The sequence below is a fragment of the Bombus bifarius genome, unplaced genomic scaffold (genome assembly GCF_011952205.1).
Source record: "Bombus bifarius isolate JDL3187 unplaced genomic scaffold, Bbif_JDL3187 scf7180000007975, whole genome shotgun sequence".
Lineage (NCBI taxonomy): Eukaryota > Metazoa > Arthropoda > Insecta > Hymenoptera > Apidae > Bombus > Bombus bifarius.
In genome coordinates this window covers 609,426-627,004 of record NW_022884361.1, presented here as the reverse complement: position 1 = coordinate 627,004, position 17,579 = coordinate 609,426, and the positions used below count along the sequence as shown (strand labels likewise).

The window sequence follows — 17,579 nt, the reverse complement described above, 5'->3', positions numbered from 1 at the left end:
TAATATCAATTGGTTCTTCGTAGAGATAGTGCTAATGTTAAAAAAGAAAAGGGAACATATTTCTCAGAAATGAAATCCCCTTTTTCTTAAATTGCCCCTCAGCCTGGAAAATGTTTGTATAAGTAATTCTATAGATTTTGATGTTGATGAAGTTCTCGCACGTTGACGATAGTCAAACAGCGGATATTTAGACGAATTTGTATTTTTGCGAATATAATTAGAAAGACTGGGAAAAAATTATTTTACCTACTATACATTGTAGCAGGTACTGTGTATATTTTTGTATAATTAACTGCATTCTATGCATTTCCGCATCTTCAAATTTTTCACAAATACGTAAAAATCGGCGGTTTGACAGTTACTTCGATTAATTTTTAGCATCAGTTTAAATCTATGCTTTCGGATCGCTTTTAATCAGTTTTTCAATGGATTATAAACACAAGGGAAAAGACGAACAGAAATTCGTATTTAGAAACCCTAGTTCACGCTATGGAGTTCATCTAAATTCCTCGTTAGTCTGCCCAAAAAGTATCATTCAAAATAAATTGTGGAAGCTGAAAACATAAAAAATCCAAAGACACGAAATATACAAAGATGATACACAACGATAACTCGCTGCTAACTGGCAAATTTTCACATAAACCATTATTATTGCCTTACTTTCTCTTATGCATGTTCCTCATCTATTGGACGTTAGACCACAAAACCATTTCTAATTAAACGTAACGTAGAACAAGCATTACGTAAGGACAGTTTAATGTTGTAATAGATTAAAAAGTGCGTATTTCGAGGAATGACACGATCCCCGGATTCGTCATTGTCATGTTGGAACGAACGTCAAAGTGCAGGACGGGCTGGTCCGCCCATCCCTAGGCATTGTGCCCCTGAAAGCAGTCCCATTCGGGATCCATTGTGTCCGGCGACAATTCGATGCGCACACACCCGACAACAACGCCGGCACACTGCCGTTGCAATGAGCTCACGAGGTCGTTTAGTGTTTAGAAGAGCGTGTTGCACACACGCCATGGACGCAACTATGTACTGTCTAAACGAGCGGTTAAACGACGTCGAATGACGATCGATCAACGCGTTCGCCTACCAAAGTTTCCTTTTTCTGTCGCTTCACATTCAAATCCAGATTGCTTTCCTTTTTCTCTCCTCCACTTTCGATCGATTTACGAACAAGTTATTAGATACAGATCATGTCTAGATTGATTCTGTCTCGGAGTTTTAAAATTCCAAGTCAGACAGGATAACGGGGTGATTTGTGATTTTTAAGAGGATCGCAGGTCTAATTGTAATCTTTCTTTATTTTTAGACACAGATACGAACATGTACTTTATCTCGGACGATGGATCAAGATCGAAGATTATTAAGATCGATGAAGTCAAAAGCCACAGGTCGTGTTTTTGATCATGCCTTTGAGAGTTTTGGAATTTGAAGTTTAACAGGGTAACGCGGTGATTTGTAATGTTTAACAAGGAATTTGTGACTTTTTATTTGCCAAGAGCAACGCGGTTACGATTGTTACCTATTGCTGCTTCTGGGTGTTAATTTATAGATTATTAAAAGTATTGAATCAACGAGTTATTGGGTAGAGATCGTTTGATTTTCATCGTGAGAGTTTCAACATTTTTAATCGGATAAGATAATGCAATGATTTGTGATCTTTAAGAAGCAGAGGTGAAAAGAATTGCAGTTTGTAATCTTTATCTGCTTTTAGATGGAGATAAGGATATTTACCATTCCAACGATGGAGATTAGTATTAATTGGCGAAATCAGTGGGAAATATATTAATTTAGAAATTATCGAGATTGATGAATTAACAGGTTATTAATTATGGATTATGCCGTTAATTCTTCCCGAAAGTTTTAGAATTTTAAGCCAATGAAGCTAATAAAGCGATTTGATGTTATTTTGGAGGTACTTGCAAAGAGGATTGCAATTATAATTGTAATTTCTGCCTGTTTTTAGACGGAAGCATAAATATTTTGCTAGTCAAACGATTCCCTATGGATAAGGTATGTTTGATAAAAGATATCAAAATTACTACCATTTACAACACCACATATGATTTCCATGTAACACCCATATATTTTATTGTACATTTTACTTATAATGTCAGCAAATAGTTTCTTTATGACTTTGTATTCGATGATTCGGAATTTTCGATCTACGAGAAACTGTTTCATATAAATTACAATGTTTTACTAAGTCATAATAATATGATTAGAAAATTTCAATGTATTTTGAAAATTGTAATACAAAGTTCGAAAAGATGTATCACGTTGTAAGGTAAAATCGTTCTGTTCTTACGTTGATTATTAAACGAAGAATATAAACATCGTAATAATAATTTATTAAGAGCAAAAAGAAAAACTGTGATCATTTGCGTAATATTTTTCGATAGAGGAAAATAGCAAAAGGAAGATCGTATTGAACTTGCCAGCATGCGATAATACGACATATTTCGAGGCCTATTAAACGCGGCCAAGCGAGATGCGCACGTTAGCTTCTTGAAGCAGTTAACGTGTTAAAAATAACAGAGGTCTAAAAGTTCTTCCAGCCTGTTGCTGCCAATTGCACGATTGCCATTTCACAGCGTCCATCGCCTTTCACGCGGTTGGATTTTCCGACTCATTTCCCGGATTCTCGCGAAGCTTCCAACCTTAGTCGCTGAATCTACTTCGAATCCAAGAAAAACAGTTAGTTGCTCGTCATAATTGCAATTTCTTTAATAGACGGTTGAATAAAATTTCAAAGTTGTCACGGTGGTATTCGGGAAATAGGAAAAAATTGTGAAAAGAAACACACGTCGTTCAACGAAATGCTAATTCCTCCAGATTTTTCTATGTCCTATAATCTACAAATCTTCGCGAATAATCCAATATGGATATAAGATTGTTTATAAAATTACTCATAAAACTTATCTGATATTTAAAACGTAAATTTAAATAAATCCTTTTTAGCGAATAGTTTCGTCTTTAAGAATAATTCTCTAATTTCTACAGTTTTCAATATTCCGATATATTCGATATTTTTGCCGCTTTTAAAAGCAAGCTTCAGAAGCTTTTAAGTTTCCAAGGTACATGAAAGGATCTTTAATTCCCAGCGTGTTTCTACATGCTTGTACGAGCAAGCGAACGCCAAGAGGAAACAGACGAGCGCAGAAAACAGAGAGGCTCAAGTGGGAAACGTGGGAGGATGCAAATGTTAATAGCCTTGAGTCGATTCCGTCGCAAGTAGGATAGGTGCATAGGTGAATTCACACGTTCGCATGTGGACACGTATGATTCATTCACGCTCCATCTTCGAACCCGTTAACTCGGACCTCCGCTTGGTTAATAACTAACTTTCGCAGTACTAATAGATTCATCGCAAACTCAAAGTACAAACTACAAATACAAGAATACCATGTATGAAAAAGAAAATAAAAGGCTGAGATCAAACTCCTACCTGCAACATGACAAATCATTATTATTGTCGCGAGAATTTCATGAAGCAAAAAGTTTTGAAAAAGAATGCTACAAGTGCATCGTCTCTTTTTAAAATGAATCCAACAAGGATTCATCTGTGCAATATTACGTATGAAGATCACGGACAAACACACAGCAAGCAATTAAAATTCCAATAGCCAATATCGAGATTGTTCTTTTAATCATTTGTAGAAATAAATATGTATTCTTCTTCTGTATTTCTAGATTCTTCAATTCTAGATTCAACAAGTTGTCCGAAATTACGCTCCTTATCGCCTTCTCGTGTTTTTTTACGTACGTGACTCGACTTTGTGTTTTTAATCTCGAATACAGAAATAGCTCTCAACCCGGAAATACACTTTGATATAATTTTATAAATATCTGTGCGATAAAATAAAGAATCTTCTGATTTTCTCAATTTTTTGTGGAATTATGAAAATGAGGATTAGATAGCCTTGTGATCGCGTTTCCTTCCAGCCTTTCAACGCTAAAAAAACGTTCGTGACACAATTTAAAAAAAAACGTTCGTTTTATAGGAGAGGCTTTTTAAAATGTACGAAGAAATCTTCGTGAGTCATTTGAACGACATAATAAGGTTGAGTTGACACGAGATACGCCACTTGCAGCGTCACAAAACAACTGAAAACGAGCCAGTGTTGTTGCAAAGCTAAGGCCAGGTTGATTGCGGCACAAGTAATAATTTTGCCCTCTGACGCAAAACTGATGGAATTATGATTATACCGTTTCACATGATAAATATAGAAACATAATGTAAGACCCTCTATTCGATAAAAGCAAATTTGAAGTTTTACGAGTTGCGCCGCTATCAATGCCAAGCGCCGATATAACTCAACCGAATTTCGAAACTCAAAATGAAATAAATTCCAAGATTTTAAACATCGCATATCACGCTGTCAATCTCGCGGTTTTTCAATCAAACGCGGTTTTTCGGACAATAAGTGGATAAAAATATCAGCCGAGGAGAAAACATCGGAATTATTTATATTGCGAGATCGTGATTCGCGATATGAAGAAGTTGAGGAAAAAGAGTAAAGGAGAAAGTTTCTACAGGAATGATCTAAGCTAAATAAGCTGATAGATCACGTCGTGATAATTGTGGATAAAATGTAGGCAACCTGGTGTAAGCAACAGGTGGGCGTTTCTATTCCGCGATTACTCTCTCCTTTTATCGCGGACTCACGTTATCCTTCTCCGACTTTCTAATCAACTTCATGTTCTCGAATTAACCAAATGGCCCACTCTGCCTCCTCTAGGCGAATCTATCGTTGTGTATCGATCTTTCCTTCCAACTTTTATTACGATATCGAAACCAGTTGTAAAACAAGCTGAACAATTTTAACACGTGTACGAATCGATTATACGTTTACGTTACGCGTGTTCCTGGTGAATCAACAAATGGAGGTTGAGTATAGATTTGTTTTGTCTACTGAAAAAAGAAGAGGAAGTCTTCTAATGATAATGTTTTAGGGATATTAACAAAATTAAACTTCATTTTGGATTCACCATTATATCCTTGATTATATTAAATGATCAATGGCTTGTGAATTGAAGATACTCTGAAAATACTCTGTGATCTTTCACGTTCTAATTTAACGCGGCTTTTTCTGTCACAGAAAGATTCTAAAAAAAAAGCAGGAAGAAACTGTGATGTGAATAAAAGGTTGAGAAATCAAGTTCTTTCTAGTTTCAAAAAACCTTCCCATTTTTTCCCCTTTTTTTTTATAAAACGTCGTCAATACTTGTCTGCGATTTCTAGCAGTTTTTCTTTTTTCTTCTTTTTTTTTTTAGACAAGTTGTCAACTGCTGTACGTGAACAAGGCGACCGTGGCTTTTTAATATTCATACCTTATTAAGTTACATGTTTAATGGCGAGATAACGCGAATACAGACACACGATGCGGTAATTTTTGCTACAAAAGGTAATTCGACAGGCGATGCTCGACTCTTCCTGCAACAGAGTTGGCCGAGAAAAACGACGAAAACCTGTTCCACGTTTGTCACGTGTCGAAACCTACGTGACTCTCTCTATCTCTACATCTTTGCGTCTGTCTTTTTTTTCCTTTTCTTTTTTATTGCTTTTCTTTAGACTGGTGTTCAGAGCATCGCCATTTTCAGCGCACACGTACAGCGACAATACGATCTGCAGCCGCACATGTCAGTGCCAGACAGTCTACATCTAATCAACTAGCTATTATCGATATAAATAAAGTTATTTCCATCGTAAACGTGCAGCAGAACGAAAAACAAAGGAATGTGCCTTTAATCGAGAATAAGAATTGATATCGTGGGTTTGTTAAAAATGTGATGCATCACGGAAATTGCCTAAAATCATCCTATCATTTCGTGGAATAATTTCACGGTTTAAGAAGGATTATTTTAGCCCTGTTTTTGATATTAAACGTATGAACGATATTTTACGAGAGGATCCAAAAACTATCAGTTAAAATGCAAGAACAGAAAGATTGTTCTCGTTGCCGGATAATTTCGTACTTCGAAGTTTCTTCTGAATTGGAAATCAGACTGATTCGATATATCGATGGTATGATGCTCTTAACGATTGAAAAATACGACTGGTTGGAAAGCAGTAGAATCAGCACGTTGCAGCGGAGTATTTTTTAAGATATGGATTTACGACTTGTTACAGGAGTTTATAGAGAGATTTATGAAGATTCTTGATCTTATATACTGCTTAACGGGATTTTAACTAAGAACTACTGCGCGGGAAGATAGATAAATGCACGAGGTGGAAAATTGAGATTTTGCGACTCTAAGAACCGCTACACTGGCGATTCTATAAATGAAAAGATGGCGAATCTATGATTCCGCTAAGATTAATTAACCAAGATTACTAAAATACCGAGAATCGAAAGACCTACAACCCTATAAGTCAAAATTTATGATTCTGGAATACTAAAAACATTTAAAAAATCGATGCTTTTACAATTCCAACGACTAACAAACCAAGATTGCACGATATTAAAAATCGAACGCTAAAGATATTTACAATTTGAAAGCTTAAACACGCAGATTTCGAAATTGTATCACCCTGTCAACAATCTTGTAATTCTGATATAGTAAGAGAATCTAACCAGAAGGAGTTAGCAGGAACTACTCTCGAATGTGTTGGCTGCAGGTGCATTCGATGGTTTAGATTAATGGCAAAACAGCCCTAAAATGATTTAAGCGCATGACTTTGAGAAACTAACAAAATTTTTTCGTATCTTGTTATACACTTTGTTATCTTCTTACTATATATTCTTTGAAATTTTTGTAATTTATTTTGAAAAATTCTCGATTATTTTTATTTATTACAGTGCCCCCGCATATTTTTCAATTTTGTGCCTGGCAATCGCAATAAGAACATTTAAAACGTACGAAATTGCCGTACCAAAGACACAATTCGTCGATTAATTTCTGGAGAACAAAAGTCACGCGCTCGAATTCATTTCAGGTTGTTCTACCAACTTCCATATAAAGCATCGAAACGGCCGACTCTTTCGACATTACGCAGTTCTCGTTGCCTCCCCGTAAGACTCAACGATCTTAAAGATCAACTTTCGAGGATATCTAATCTGAAAGCTAACGATACTAACATCGTGTAATCTAGAAACCTGTATCCTAAGATTCTACAATCCTGGAAATCAAAATTTACAAATCCGGAAAGCCCATAAACCAAGAAATTCGCGTCATGTAACGATAAAAGCGCCGTTCATTCAAATGCTGAAACTGGAAACCTCGTAATCCTAACAATCGTAGCAAACGTCCTCCTACCAAACCTGAAACTTGACAAAACCTGTTCAACTCCCTCGAAACACAGAATCCTCGTACCATTTACGTATACATGATGCTGCCTCCATAAATGCTGGTACTGGCTCCAACGCGAGCTGGTGCTGTCCTCGTGGATGGGCGGAAGTGGCGCGTGCACCTGATGGCCGTGCGAGGTGGGCGGTAACGGTGGCGGTGGTGGTTGTTGGGGTTGCTGTTGGTGCGCAGGCGCGACCACGATGTGAGGATGGGGCGGTTGCACCGGTTGTTGCTGATGCTGCTGATGATGCGCTTGGTGCAGCACGCCTGGTACCGGCGGTGGCGGCAATTGCTGGTACTCCATAACGCAGCTCATTCGGTTGCTTTCACGCGAGCATTTAAATCACCCCTTACTTTGTCTCCCTTGTCACTCAGTTAGTCTTTTCCTCTTACTATACGACAACCGAATTCACTCACGGAGTTCGATTCCCTCGGTCGATCTGACGATCGAAGCAGAAAGTTTGACAATTTGATTTTCTCGCCTCTATCGACTAGCTCGATTCGATTTAGAGTGATATTCGTTTAAAATAAGCAGAGAACACTTATCAGATGTGACGAGGATCGTCTTAGGGACACACTACCGAGGCTTCGCGGTCGCCACTGTCTCTGTTTGTCTCAGCATCTGCGCGTAATTTTATCCGCTCGCTGTCATCCGCGCAGTCTTTTTGCGCTGCCACTGGACGGACACTTGTCACCAGGCCGAGAATCGTCGACAAGAGAGGGAGAGAATCGGAGAGAGGACGAACCGAAGAGAACTACCAGGAAAATCGCAACTCCGATGATGTCGAAGGGCCACAACGGTCTTTCGCTATGAAAAATCTTGCAACTTCCCAGGGATCTTTGGATCTCAACTTCGGCCACGTGATCTCTATTCGACCACACTTTTCCTTCTTCCTATCTCTCCCCTCTTGCAACGGTGTCCTCGACCGTTCACCGAATTCATGTGCGGAAGATCATCGTCCAAAATCAACATCAACAGTTCGTTGGTTCAAAATCAACACACCGATGGCAGGATTTCTGTCGCTCGCCGATGAACCGGTATTCGAGACGCAGAGCGCGCGAGTCCCGAGGTACGCGCCTCGAACACACTGAACCTCGTCGGAGAACTGAAACGTACCGCTGATCCGTTGGGCCGCGGAAGGACCTCCCGGAGGAAGAGCAGATTCGGTTCTCGGCCGGGAAGGAGAGAAGGCAGCGGCCAGCCACGGGCACGGTGTACTACTATCGTCGTCGTGTGTCGACTGTCAAAATCAGCGATCGTCAGCGTCTATCCGTGGCCGGTGTTCGCCCATTGGGCCGTCACCGTAGCCGGAAGCGTAGCTCCGATTGGCTCGCTGGCCGCGTTCCTAACGGTGGGGGAGAGACGATCACGCGCCTCGACGTCGTCCTGAGAAGCGAAGTTCCGACCGGGAGAGACAGCACGAGGAAGGGCAGAGTGGAGCCGCCAAGGGAAATCAGAGAGAGCAAGACAGACTCGCTGAGACCGTGAAGAGGGATGGACAGAGTTTCTCAGGAGGAAGGGAGAGGGTAACGTTAACCAAGAGGGAGAAAGAGCATACGCGCATGTATGTATACAAAAGATGATGGAGAGGGGGTAAAATGTTGAACGGGGCAGGGAGGGACAGATAGGTGGATAGATAGACGGACAGGTAGACAGGAACGAATAAAAAAAGAGAGAGAGAGAGAAAAAGAGAAAAAGAGAAAAAGAGAGGGAGAGAGAGAGGGAGAAACCGTGCGTGCGTGACTCGAAGCTGCGGCGTCCGGAAAGACACTGCCACTCGCCAACGTTCCTACGTTCCGCGCTATCTGTATTCCTTTCTCTCTCTATCTCTCTCTTTCTCTCTCTCTCTCTCCCTTCTCTCCGTGTCACTCCCTCTCTCGATACATCCAAGCTTCCCTACCAAGAGACCACGCGACGTTTCTCTCTCGCGAGCACACACGCGCGTACGTCCGTACCCTCCTCCACAACCCGTTCGTACCCGTCGTCTTCTTCGCGTTCACCAAACATCCGCTTTTACCCGCCCTCACCTCCCACCACACACCCTCTCCACGCTATCTCTCTCTCTCTCTCTCTCTCTCTCCCCCTACTCGAGTGTTACGCGCAAGATTCTGCCACTTCCTACTCTATCCATCTTTGTCCCTCTTCGTCCTTGTTCTTTCTTATACGCGCAGAGTTTGCTAGGTTATAGGAGAATTGTTTTGTGAAGCGAATATGAAAGCCTGTAAGGGTAGTTTCTCGCACGGTGTAGGTTAGGTCGCGGTCTTTCGAGGGAGGTTCTACGACTGGTTGTTTCTTTGCGCGTTCTCCGCCAGTGGTTTTCTCGATTTTCCTCGCAGAATAACGACAGCCAATGGGCTTCCAAGCAAACGGGGCTTCCGTATTCCGAGGCGAAACCCCGGGCCGCGGTCGTCTCTCTGGGTGTTTTAGAATGGCAAGCACAGCGACGTTGAGTTGGTTCGGAGTTTCTAAGTCTTCCAGCAGAGTTCCGTTATGACGTTGATGAAGTCTTTTGTGTTTCCTATTTTTCTGTTTCTGACGTTGCGAGAATGGTAGGTTAAAGATGGATTTGTTTATTTTTCGGGGTCCAATTATTTTCGGATATTTCCTCGCGAAAATTATTCGATTAAACCATGTACATTTCGTTATATTACCAAGCAATGTCGCTGGGCAGTTGCGGATATTACTAAACCTAGAAATCTTCAACGTTAAAATCACGGTATATAAATAATTGTAAAAGTGGATAAAGTTAAATTTATGAAACAAAAATAGCAACAATGAGAGATCTCAGACTCCTCGTTCTGCTAATTCTAACGCAAAAACCATTACAATCGAAGAAAAAATGGCAGATCGATTCCTCTAGCTTCTTACCGAAGGTGTCTGACCACAGTTCGGAACTTTCTACTGGTAAGAACTGGCGGCGGTAGGATCAAACAAGATCCGTGCTCGAAAATCAGGATTACAACACGTAATAAGTCGCGAAAGTATTCGAGCACCTGTACAAACCTTTCATGAACACATTATACGCGTATTATACCTCCAGATTTTGAAATTCATTTGCCATCGTTACATTGATGAAGTCTGAAACAAATCTAAAAATGAACATAGAAGTTGCAATTAATAAGCCTCGATATTCAGGCTAAATATCTTATTTAGCGCTGATTATATGTTTAATAATTCTTAATTCTTTACCAAATACACTTTTGTGTATACATTTTTTTACATGTTTAAAACGCTTTCAAATTTCACCAATATGATCATGACACGGCGCTAATGAAATTTCAAAATATTTTTAATATAATACATACACGATATATGCAGCGAAGAGTTTTTTGATAAACGTTCAAATACTTTCTTCAACTATGGTAAATACTTTTTTCAAGATTCGTGGCTCATAGAATTATCGGAAGGCTACCACAGACGACTTTCCGTTTCGATGGCGTGACGAATTAGAAAAAAGGGAAAACTAGAACAAACGACGCTTCGGACGAAGAGGACAGTTGATGCTGTCCCCGTTTTCTATGTCGGGCCCGACCCACTTCCTGGTGCGTGGTTTCGATCGTGACCGATCCATGAAATTAACAGTAACGGAGCGGCCGTACTCGCCGTGTAAAATCGAAAGTGGCGAAATACCGCGACGCCGTGGCGTTCGAGAGGGGACAGGCCTGTTTCATGGTGGTTCCAAGGTGGGGAACAGAGAGAGTTTCCTCGCCGAAGAAAGATTCTAACGGCCACGCACCACACTGTCGCCTCCTTCTATTCGCGTGTTCCTTAGATCGTCTCAAGTACCGGCGACTATTTTCGATTTCTAATTTCAATTTTTAATTTCAATTTCTAGTCTCAATTTCTAATTCCGATATTTAGTTCCAATCCCTAATTTCGATTTCTAATTTCAATTGTTAATTTATGACCGATGAAAAAGATTTACGACCGATTCGGAAACTTTCAAAATTGCGTTTCCCTGTCTATGAATTTTCAAACTGAACATTATAATAATTCATATGTATTATAATTCAATGCAATTAACGCATTTAATGTGGAGCTAATTCTGTAATTTATCACGTCACTTGGGAATTTCCCCTTATCTTAGCAAATCGTATCTTTTCATTCATCCTCGTAATGTAGAATTCCCTCACACTGATTAGAAGAATTTACACGTATCTACAAATGAATCTTCCACGAACATGTGAGAATTCTTCAAAATATCGCTTCTGTCCAAGTGATACGATCACGAATCAGAATCACGAATTAGAATCACGAATCAGGTATATTTAAAAGTCCTCGAATGCTGATGGTGCTCAGTGTTTTAATATTACTAAGTATTACTACCCCTTCTTACCTTTTATACGTGCAATTATGCTACACTGATTATACAAAATGTTTATGCGCAACACACGTGTTACTACTGTGTTTTGTCATTCCTAATGAATACACCATTTACCATCTCAAGAGGAAAAATCAAAGAAAACCAACGAAACAGTTCTCGAAGTATCTATGCCACGCTGATTTTAAAAGATATTTATGCATATATGACACATACCTTGTATGAGAAATCTGCAAGTATTTAAAACAAATACTTCTGCAATACTTTACAATTTAGTCGGTATCTTCGACGTTTTTCAAACAATGATAAATACTTTTATTTCAATTTAGAAAATATGGCATAAACCGGATTAAATTTCGTCACTTTTATTTCGTGATTCGTCTATTACAGTTTAATGTAACCCAAAGCCAAACCACAAGTTGAACTTTTTTAACGTTACTAGTTTCATAACCTTTTCTTTTATTAGAATATCTTATTAATAGACATCGAATTAAACTTCTTTTTCAACTGTTTACTTCATTAGCTGTGGGTCAGCCTCGTGTTTAGTTTTACCGTAGATATTAAAAATACTTAGAATTTTTCGCAATACTCTTTAAAACGATATTTTACCTTCCTAAATAACCCTAAATATCCAAGTTTGAAAAAAAGAACGTAGATACCGACCAAATCCTAAAGCATATATCATATTGTCATATTCCTAAAGCAAGCTGTTACCACGTCTACTCTCCATTAAACGCTTCATCATCGTGACAGAAAAACGAGAAAATCAAAGAAAATGAGCAACATGTTGGTGTTGTCGAATACGGCTGGAAGAAAACGATGGCTCTTACTTCACCGGACAACTTGGAAGAGTTCCCATTTCGTTTTCGTTCGCATCGACGACCTTTCTCTTCGTCGCTCCCTCGCTGGAGAAAGGGAAAAAAAGCAACGGTGGAGGGAAGATGCCGACGTTAATTCTGCTGGAACCGGCATAAAGCTCTGAATCACCGGTGAACCGGTCCCGTACCCGTAAAACGCGATGCCTGTTGTGCGAACGCGGAAACCACGAGGAGCCAGCAGTCCTCGCGCGGGTCACGGAAGGATTCCTTTCTCCTCCTCCGTTTCGTTGTCGTCTCTTCCTCCTTACATTCGCCCATTCTTCCTTCTTTCATCCTTTCTACTCATCCTTCTCCTTCCCCCTTTTTTTTATTTTCATCGCCGTCGCCTTCGTGTTCTCCGACCAACAAAAGTATATCCTCCTCCCTGTTCTTTGTACATCCTCCCTTTTGTCAGCCAACAGATGATATACCTTTTTTAGTTGGAATGCTTGTTTTGCCACGATGAATCGACTTCTGCTGTGTCATCGACCTAATTGGATTACGATAATGGGAGAACGAGCGAGTGTCGAGGTGAGGTAACGTGTTTCACAATGAATGGATCCCGAAAATATTAGTCTTCTTTCCTTGTTTACTCGTCGAGGTCGAACATAAGTAGGGAAATTTGCGAGGATATTCGCAAATATCTTTCAATATTGTTCGTGCAAATTTTTATTGGAAATCTTATCGAGTTTAAAGTGCTAGCCTCATGCCTATCCTAGTCGAATTACCGAAATCTGTTTACCAGATCTAAGTACTTATATTTTGCCTATTATTTACATACATTATATGTACGTGTGTGTGCATGTTTACTGCAATAGCTATACACTATGATAATAATCTAGTCTAATAAGCATCTAAGTTGCCTTTGCGCCGCTAATTAACGTTAATAAACCTACTTAGAATTCTCAATACAGAATTGATAGCGAAGAGCTTCAAAAGAGAGAGAAATAAAAATGTAGCGTAGGTCAAGTCTAAGTATTATTTGCGTAGAGTGCAGATTTTTGTGCATTCATGAGAAATTTAAAGTCGCAAAAATGCGCAAGATGCAGGTAACGTGCAAAAATACATAAAATACCGAAAGCATAGTATTTTCTATAATATTTAGTAGGTAAAACAATTTTCTACTTAGATTCCAGTATGTTGATCATATTTATAAAAATATAAATTTGCATAAGAATCCGCAGTCTAATCATTAATTTAGGATTGACGAAATGTATACCACAGTTTTGATATTTTGTTTAGACTATATTAAAAAATATGAAATTATAAAATTGCATTGCATAAATTAATATCACTGCCATACTTTATTTTAAAACTGTATCCCTATCAAAGTACATATATTGAATCTCAATTTATATCAAGCAAATTGAATCTTAACACTTTAGCCAGAAATCTCCCTACATTTTTTCTATTAATTATAAAAATCAACTATGGTTTCTATCTCTATCTATCTGAAGCAAGTATAATATATTGAATTTATATCAAATACATTGACTCTTAATACATTTTTGCTATTACTGTGTTAAATCTGTATCAAGTTATATTGACTCACAACAGTTTACTCAAAAAATCCTCTCTATATTTCTTCCGTCAATCATAAACTCAACTATGATTCTGTTCTTACCAAAAGAAATATATAAACGTATCTACATGAATCTTTGAAGTATTATTGTATCAATTCGTACTCTACTTTGTGCCAATACTACGACGTCAGAAACGATGAAAACTAGTATAACAAGATGTCTGGTTTTTTCGAACGAGGCCGGAGATCTCGATGCGGGCAAAGACGCTTTCGTTTCCCGGCTAAAGGTTAAACTGTTGCTACGGTCTAACGATGCTACACGAAATGGGAATCGAGACAACCTGTTGATCCTGCCGCTTCCTTTCACTCCTGGTGTATCACGAGCGAAGGAGAAAAGAGGTGAGACGTTCCGACTGATTTACCGCAACACGTTCTTCATATTTCGTAAGCAACCCGGGAATCAGGGATGCTTCGTGAATTAGGCCAGCTTTTTTTTCAATTCCACGATAATAGAACGATTTATACCGATGGATAAAACACTTGTTGTGATTGTAAATCATGGATAGAGAAATCGTGTTGTTAGAATTTCTGGTTACGCTTCGTGATTTTAGAGATATTTCTCGGTTTCCGATGGAATTTCGTTGTTATGATCTTTACTTACTATAGTTCTTTGAAACTACGTATTAAACACTTTCCTTGATCTTTGTTGGAGAATTCAAAGTAGATTTAATTTAAAGCAAATGAAGATGTTTTACGTTAGTGTGTATTAGATATATTTAATTTGTAGATTATGTAATTTCGGAAAATCTTTTTCCAGCAAAGTGTCGAAATTGATATAATAAGCTGCATAAAAATCAGAGTAATCAGGGTAAATATTTTACAATCGATTTCTAAAAATTATCTTCCAATAATAAACCAAGCAATTTCCAAAAATTTTCCACCTAGTCACCTTGATTATCGATAAATTTTAAAAAAAAATTCTAAAAGAAAATTTTTCAAAACTACGTTACTACATCCTACAAAAAATACTTTATTAATTAAAAGCTCCCAACGTCTCATCCAATCCTCTACATTTCCAAGATTCGAAATCTGATCGACACGTGTTTTTCAAACAAGCACCACCTTAAAGGTTTCTTACAGAAATCAAAGAGGAGAAAGAATCCGAAAAAGAGGATTAAAATAATAGGGAAGAAAGTATGCGAGCAGATTTATTCAATCGAGGTTTGATCACCGGGAGTGGCTAACGTGAGCGCGAAAAAAAAAAAAAAAAAATAAGAATGTGGAACTCGTCTAACGGGTGTCCGGAAGAAAGCGGTCCCATTTCGGTCAAGCGTGCTGCTTTTCGTGGCCGAGTTACTGACAAAATTTTGGGAACGGCCCTTCCCAAGTGAGAAAAACAAGAAAGAGGGCGAATGGAGTGGCGAACCGATTCCGGAGCCGCGGTAGGAGAAACGGCCAAGGCACATTTCACTAGGAGGAGAAAGTCCATTGCCGAAAGTTCTCGTTTTCACATGTCTGGCCCCTGGATCTTCCAAGGCTAACTCTACTCTGACAAATGTGAAATTCTACTCCCGTGAAATCATGGACAATTATGGTAATATCTTTGATTCTGATTCCTTTTTTGTTTCTTTTTTCTTTTTTCTTTTCTTTTTTTTTTTTTTTTGTTTTGCTTCAGTGAGATATGTTGAATATAGTCGAATCAATGGTAAAAATAACTGAATAGCTTTAGGTTTTATACGAATCACTGTTTATTGCTGTTAATAGTAAAAAATGATTCATATGGCTGAAATTGATCTATATAATTTTTGTTGAAAGTTGTCCATGCATTCTCTATTCGTTTGTAACAGTCTATGGATTTAATTTTGGTGTTTATTAAATGTGTTATTAAATAATGTTTATTACTATTGATGTTAAAAAATATAACTGAAACTCATTCATATAACTGAAGTTAATTCAACTAATTTTTCAAAGTTTAATTCGTTTGTAACACTTGGATTGATTATGGATCTAACGTTGCTATTAATATTGAATAATATTTGTTGCTATTAATATTAAAAATAATTTATATAATGAAAGTTGATCTAACTAATATTTCAAAGATACGAACGTTTCTTTTGTTCATTTGTTATATACCAGGGATTTAAGAATTAAAAGTGGAAACTTTGGTAGCTTACGAATATGGCACTGCGTATAGAGAATTAAAATACTCGAAATTGTACGTTAGAAACAGAGAATTATAATACGAGTCATGTAGAAAGAAGAACGTTAAATATTCGTGTCTTAGATACGGAAAATTGCTATTACAATAATTATATTAACGTAAGAATGATAAATAGTAAAGTCCTGATAACGTAGAAATATGAAATCCAAACGCTAATGACTTAATAAGAAGAGAAATTATCAACTCGTAAAATCCTCATCGTCTGCAATTTTTATACGAACAATAATAATTTTTATACGAATATAATAATAATTATACGAACATAAATAATTTTTATAATCGAGCCACACACAGGAAGTAAGGGAAAAAACGAAAAATAGAATCGAGCAATTATATTTAGTTTTGAAAAGTGACGTTTCGCGACTTATTTGATCGGCAAAACTCACGATTGCATTGACAAGATCCAAAAATATCGTGGCGGACAAAAGAGAAAGCAATTTATTATGTGCTCGTCCGAAAGTGGAACATTCGATATGCGCTTAAAAATAGTATCACAATGCCCGTAACCAAACGATATTCGTAACGTCCAACGATATTTCCCCTTGTTTGTTTCTATTTTTCTTCTAAAATACATTAACGCCACTTTACTGACCTTGTCCAAACCTGCTGATCAACGAAATCTATTAAGAACGGCGCTTCGTATATGAAGATCGCATGATAAGAACATGACGAGCACGTTCTTATCGATTTTTTTACTCTAATACCACTCTGTGATCGAATAGAAATAACTGAAAATGAAAACGAGCTGTTGCGTTCGGAGATTTTCCAAGAACAGGTGATACTGATAAATTGAACAAGTTTTATAGGAACCAAAGATATAATTATTAAACAATGTTTTAAAGCAATGAAAAAATATTATCAGTTTTGTGGAAGTCGTGTGTATAGTCATTAATATAGAGCAATACAGTGACAATTTTAAAGGAAATGAAAAACGCACGGTATTTTACATAATTATCAATATTAAATTAAAATTCAAATGAAATAAAACGTATAAATTGTTAGGATATGCTGAGAATTTCGAATGGAATGGCAAAATACATACAGTGTAAAAATACGTATACTTCTGTGAAAGCCAAATGTATGATTTAAGGCAAGCAACGTGAAAACTAAACAGCAAAATTTCGAACACATTGAAAGTTGAAAAAATACATACATATTTATGTCTAAAATAAAAGAACAATTTTGGTAACATTTTTATTACCGACTGACAGCAAACTGAATGTCAAAGGTGTTTCTGCGGAAAAAAGACAGCAAATGTGACTTATCGCGTTCTTTCCTTATAGTCGTTATATCCTATGGACAAAGGGGTTACGACTTTTCTTCACCATAGAGACTCGAGAATTGATAACTTCACA

The 17,579-nt window shown here is 37.9% G+C and overlaps 1 protein-coding gene across 9 annotated transcripts in view; it reads right to left on the bottom strand.

The window, feature by feature from the left end:
* Positions 1–17,579, bottom strand: part of LOC117204007 (thyrotroph embryonic factor) — a 101,013-nt gene that overhangs the window by 59,881 nt on the left and 23,553 nt on the right. The window contains exon 1 of one of the 9 annotated variants that reach the window (XM_033440978.1): positions 7,327–9,003. The exons of 6 other annotated variants lie outside the window; for them this stretch is intronic. In XM_033440978.1, coding sequence (XP_033296869.1) covers positions 7,327–7,618 — 292 coding nt within the window. In that variant the 5' untranslated portion in view covers positions 7,619–9,003. Of the gene's footprint in view, positions 1–7,326; positions 9,004–17,579 lie in introns of those variants that run through there. 2 more of the 9 variants (XM_033440977.1, XM_033440979.1) reach the window with 2 other exon arrangements.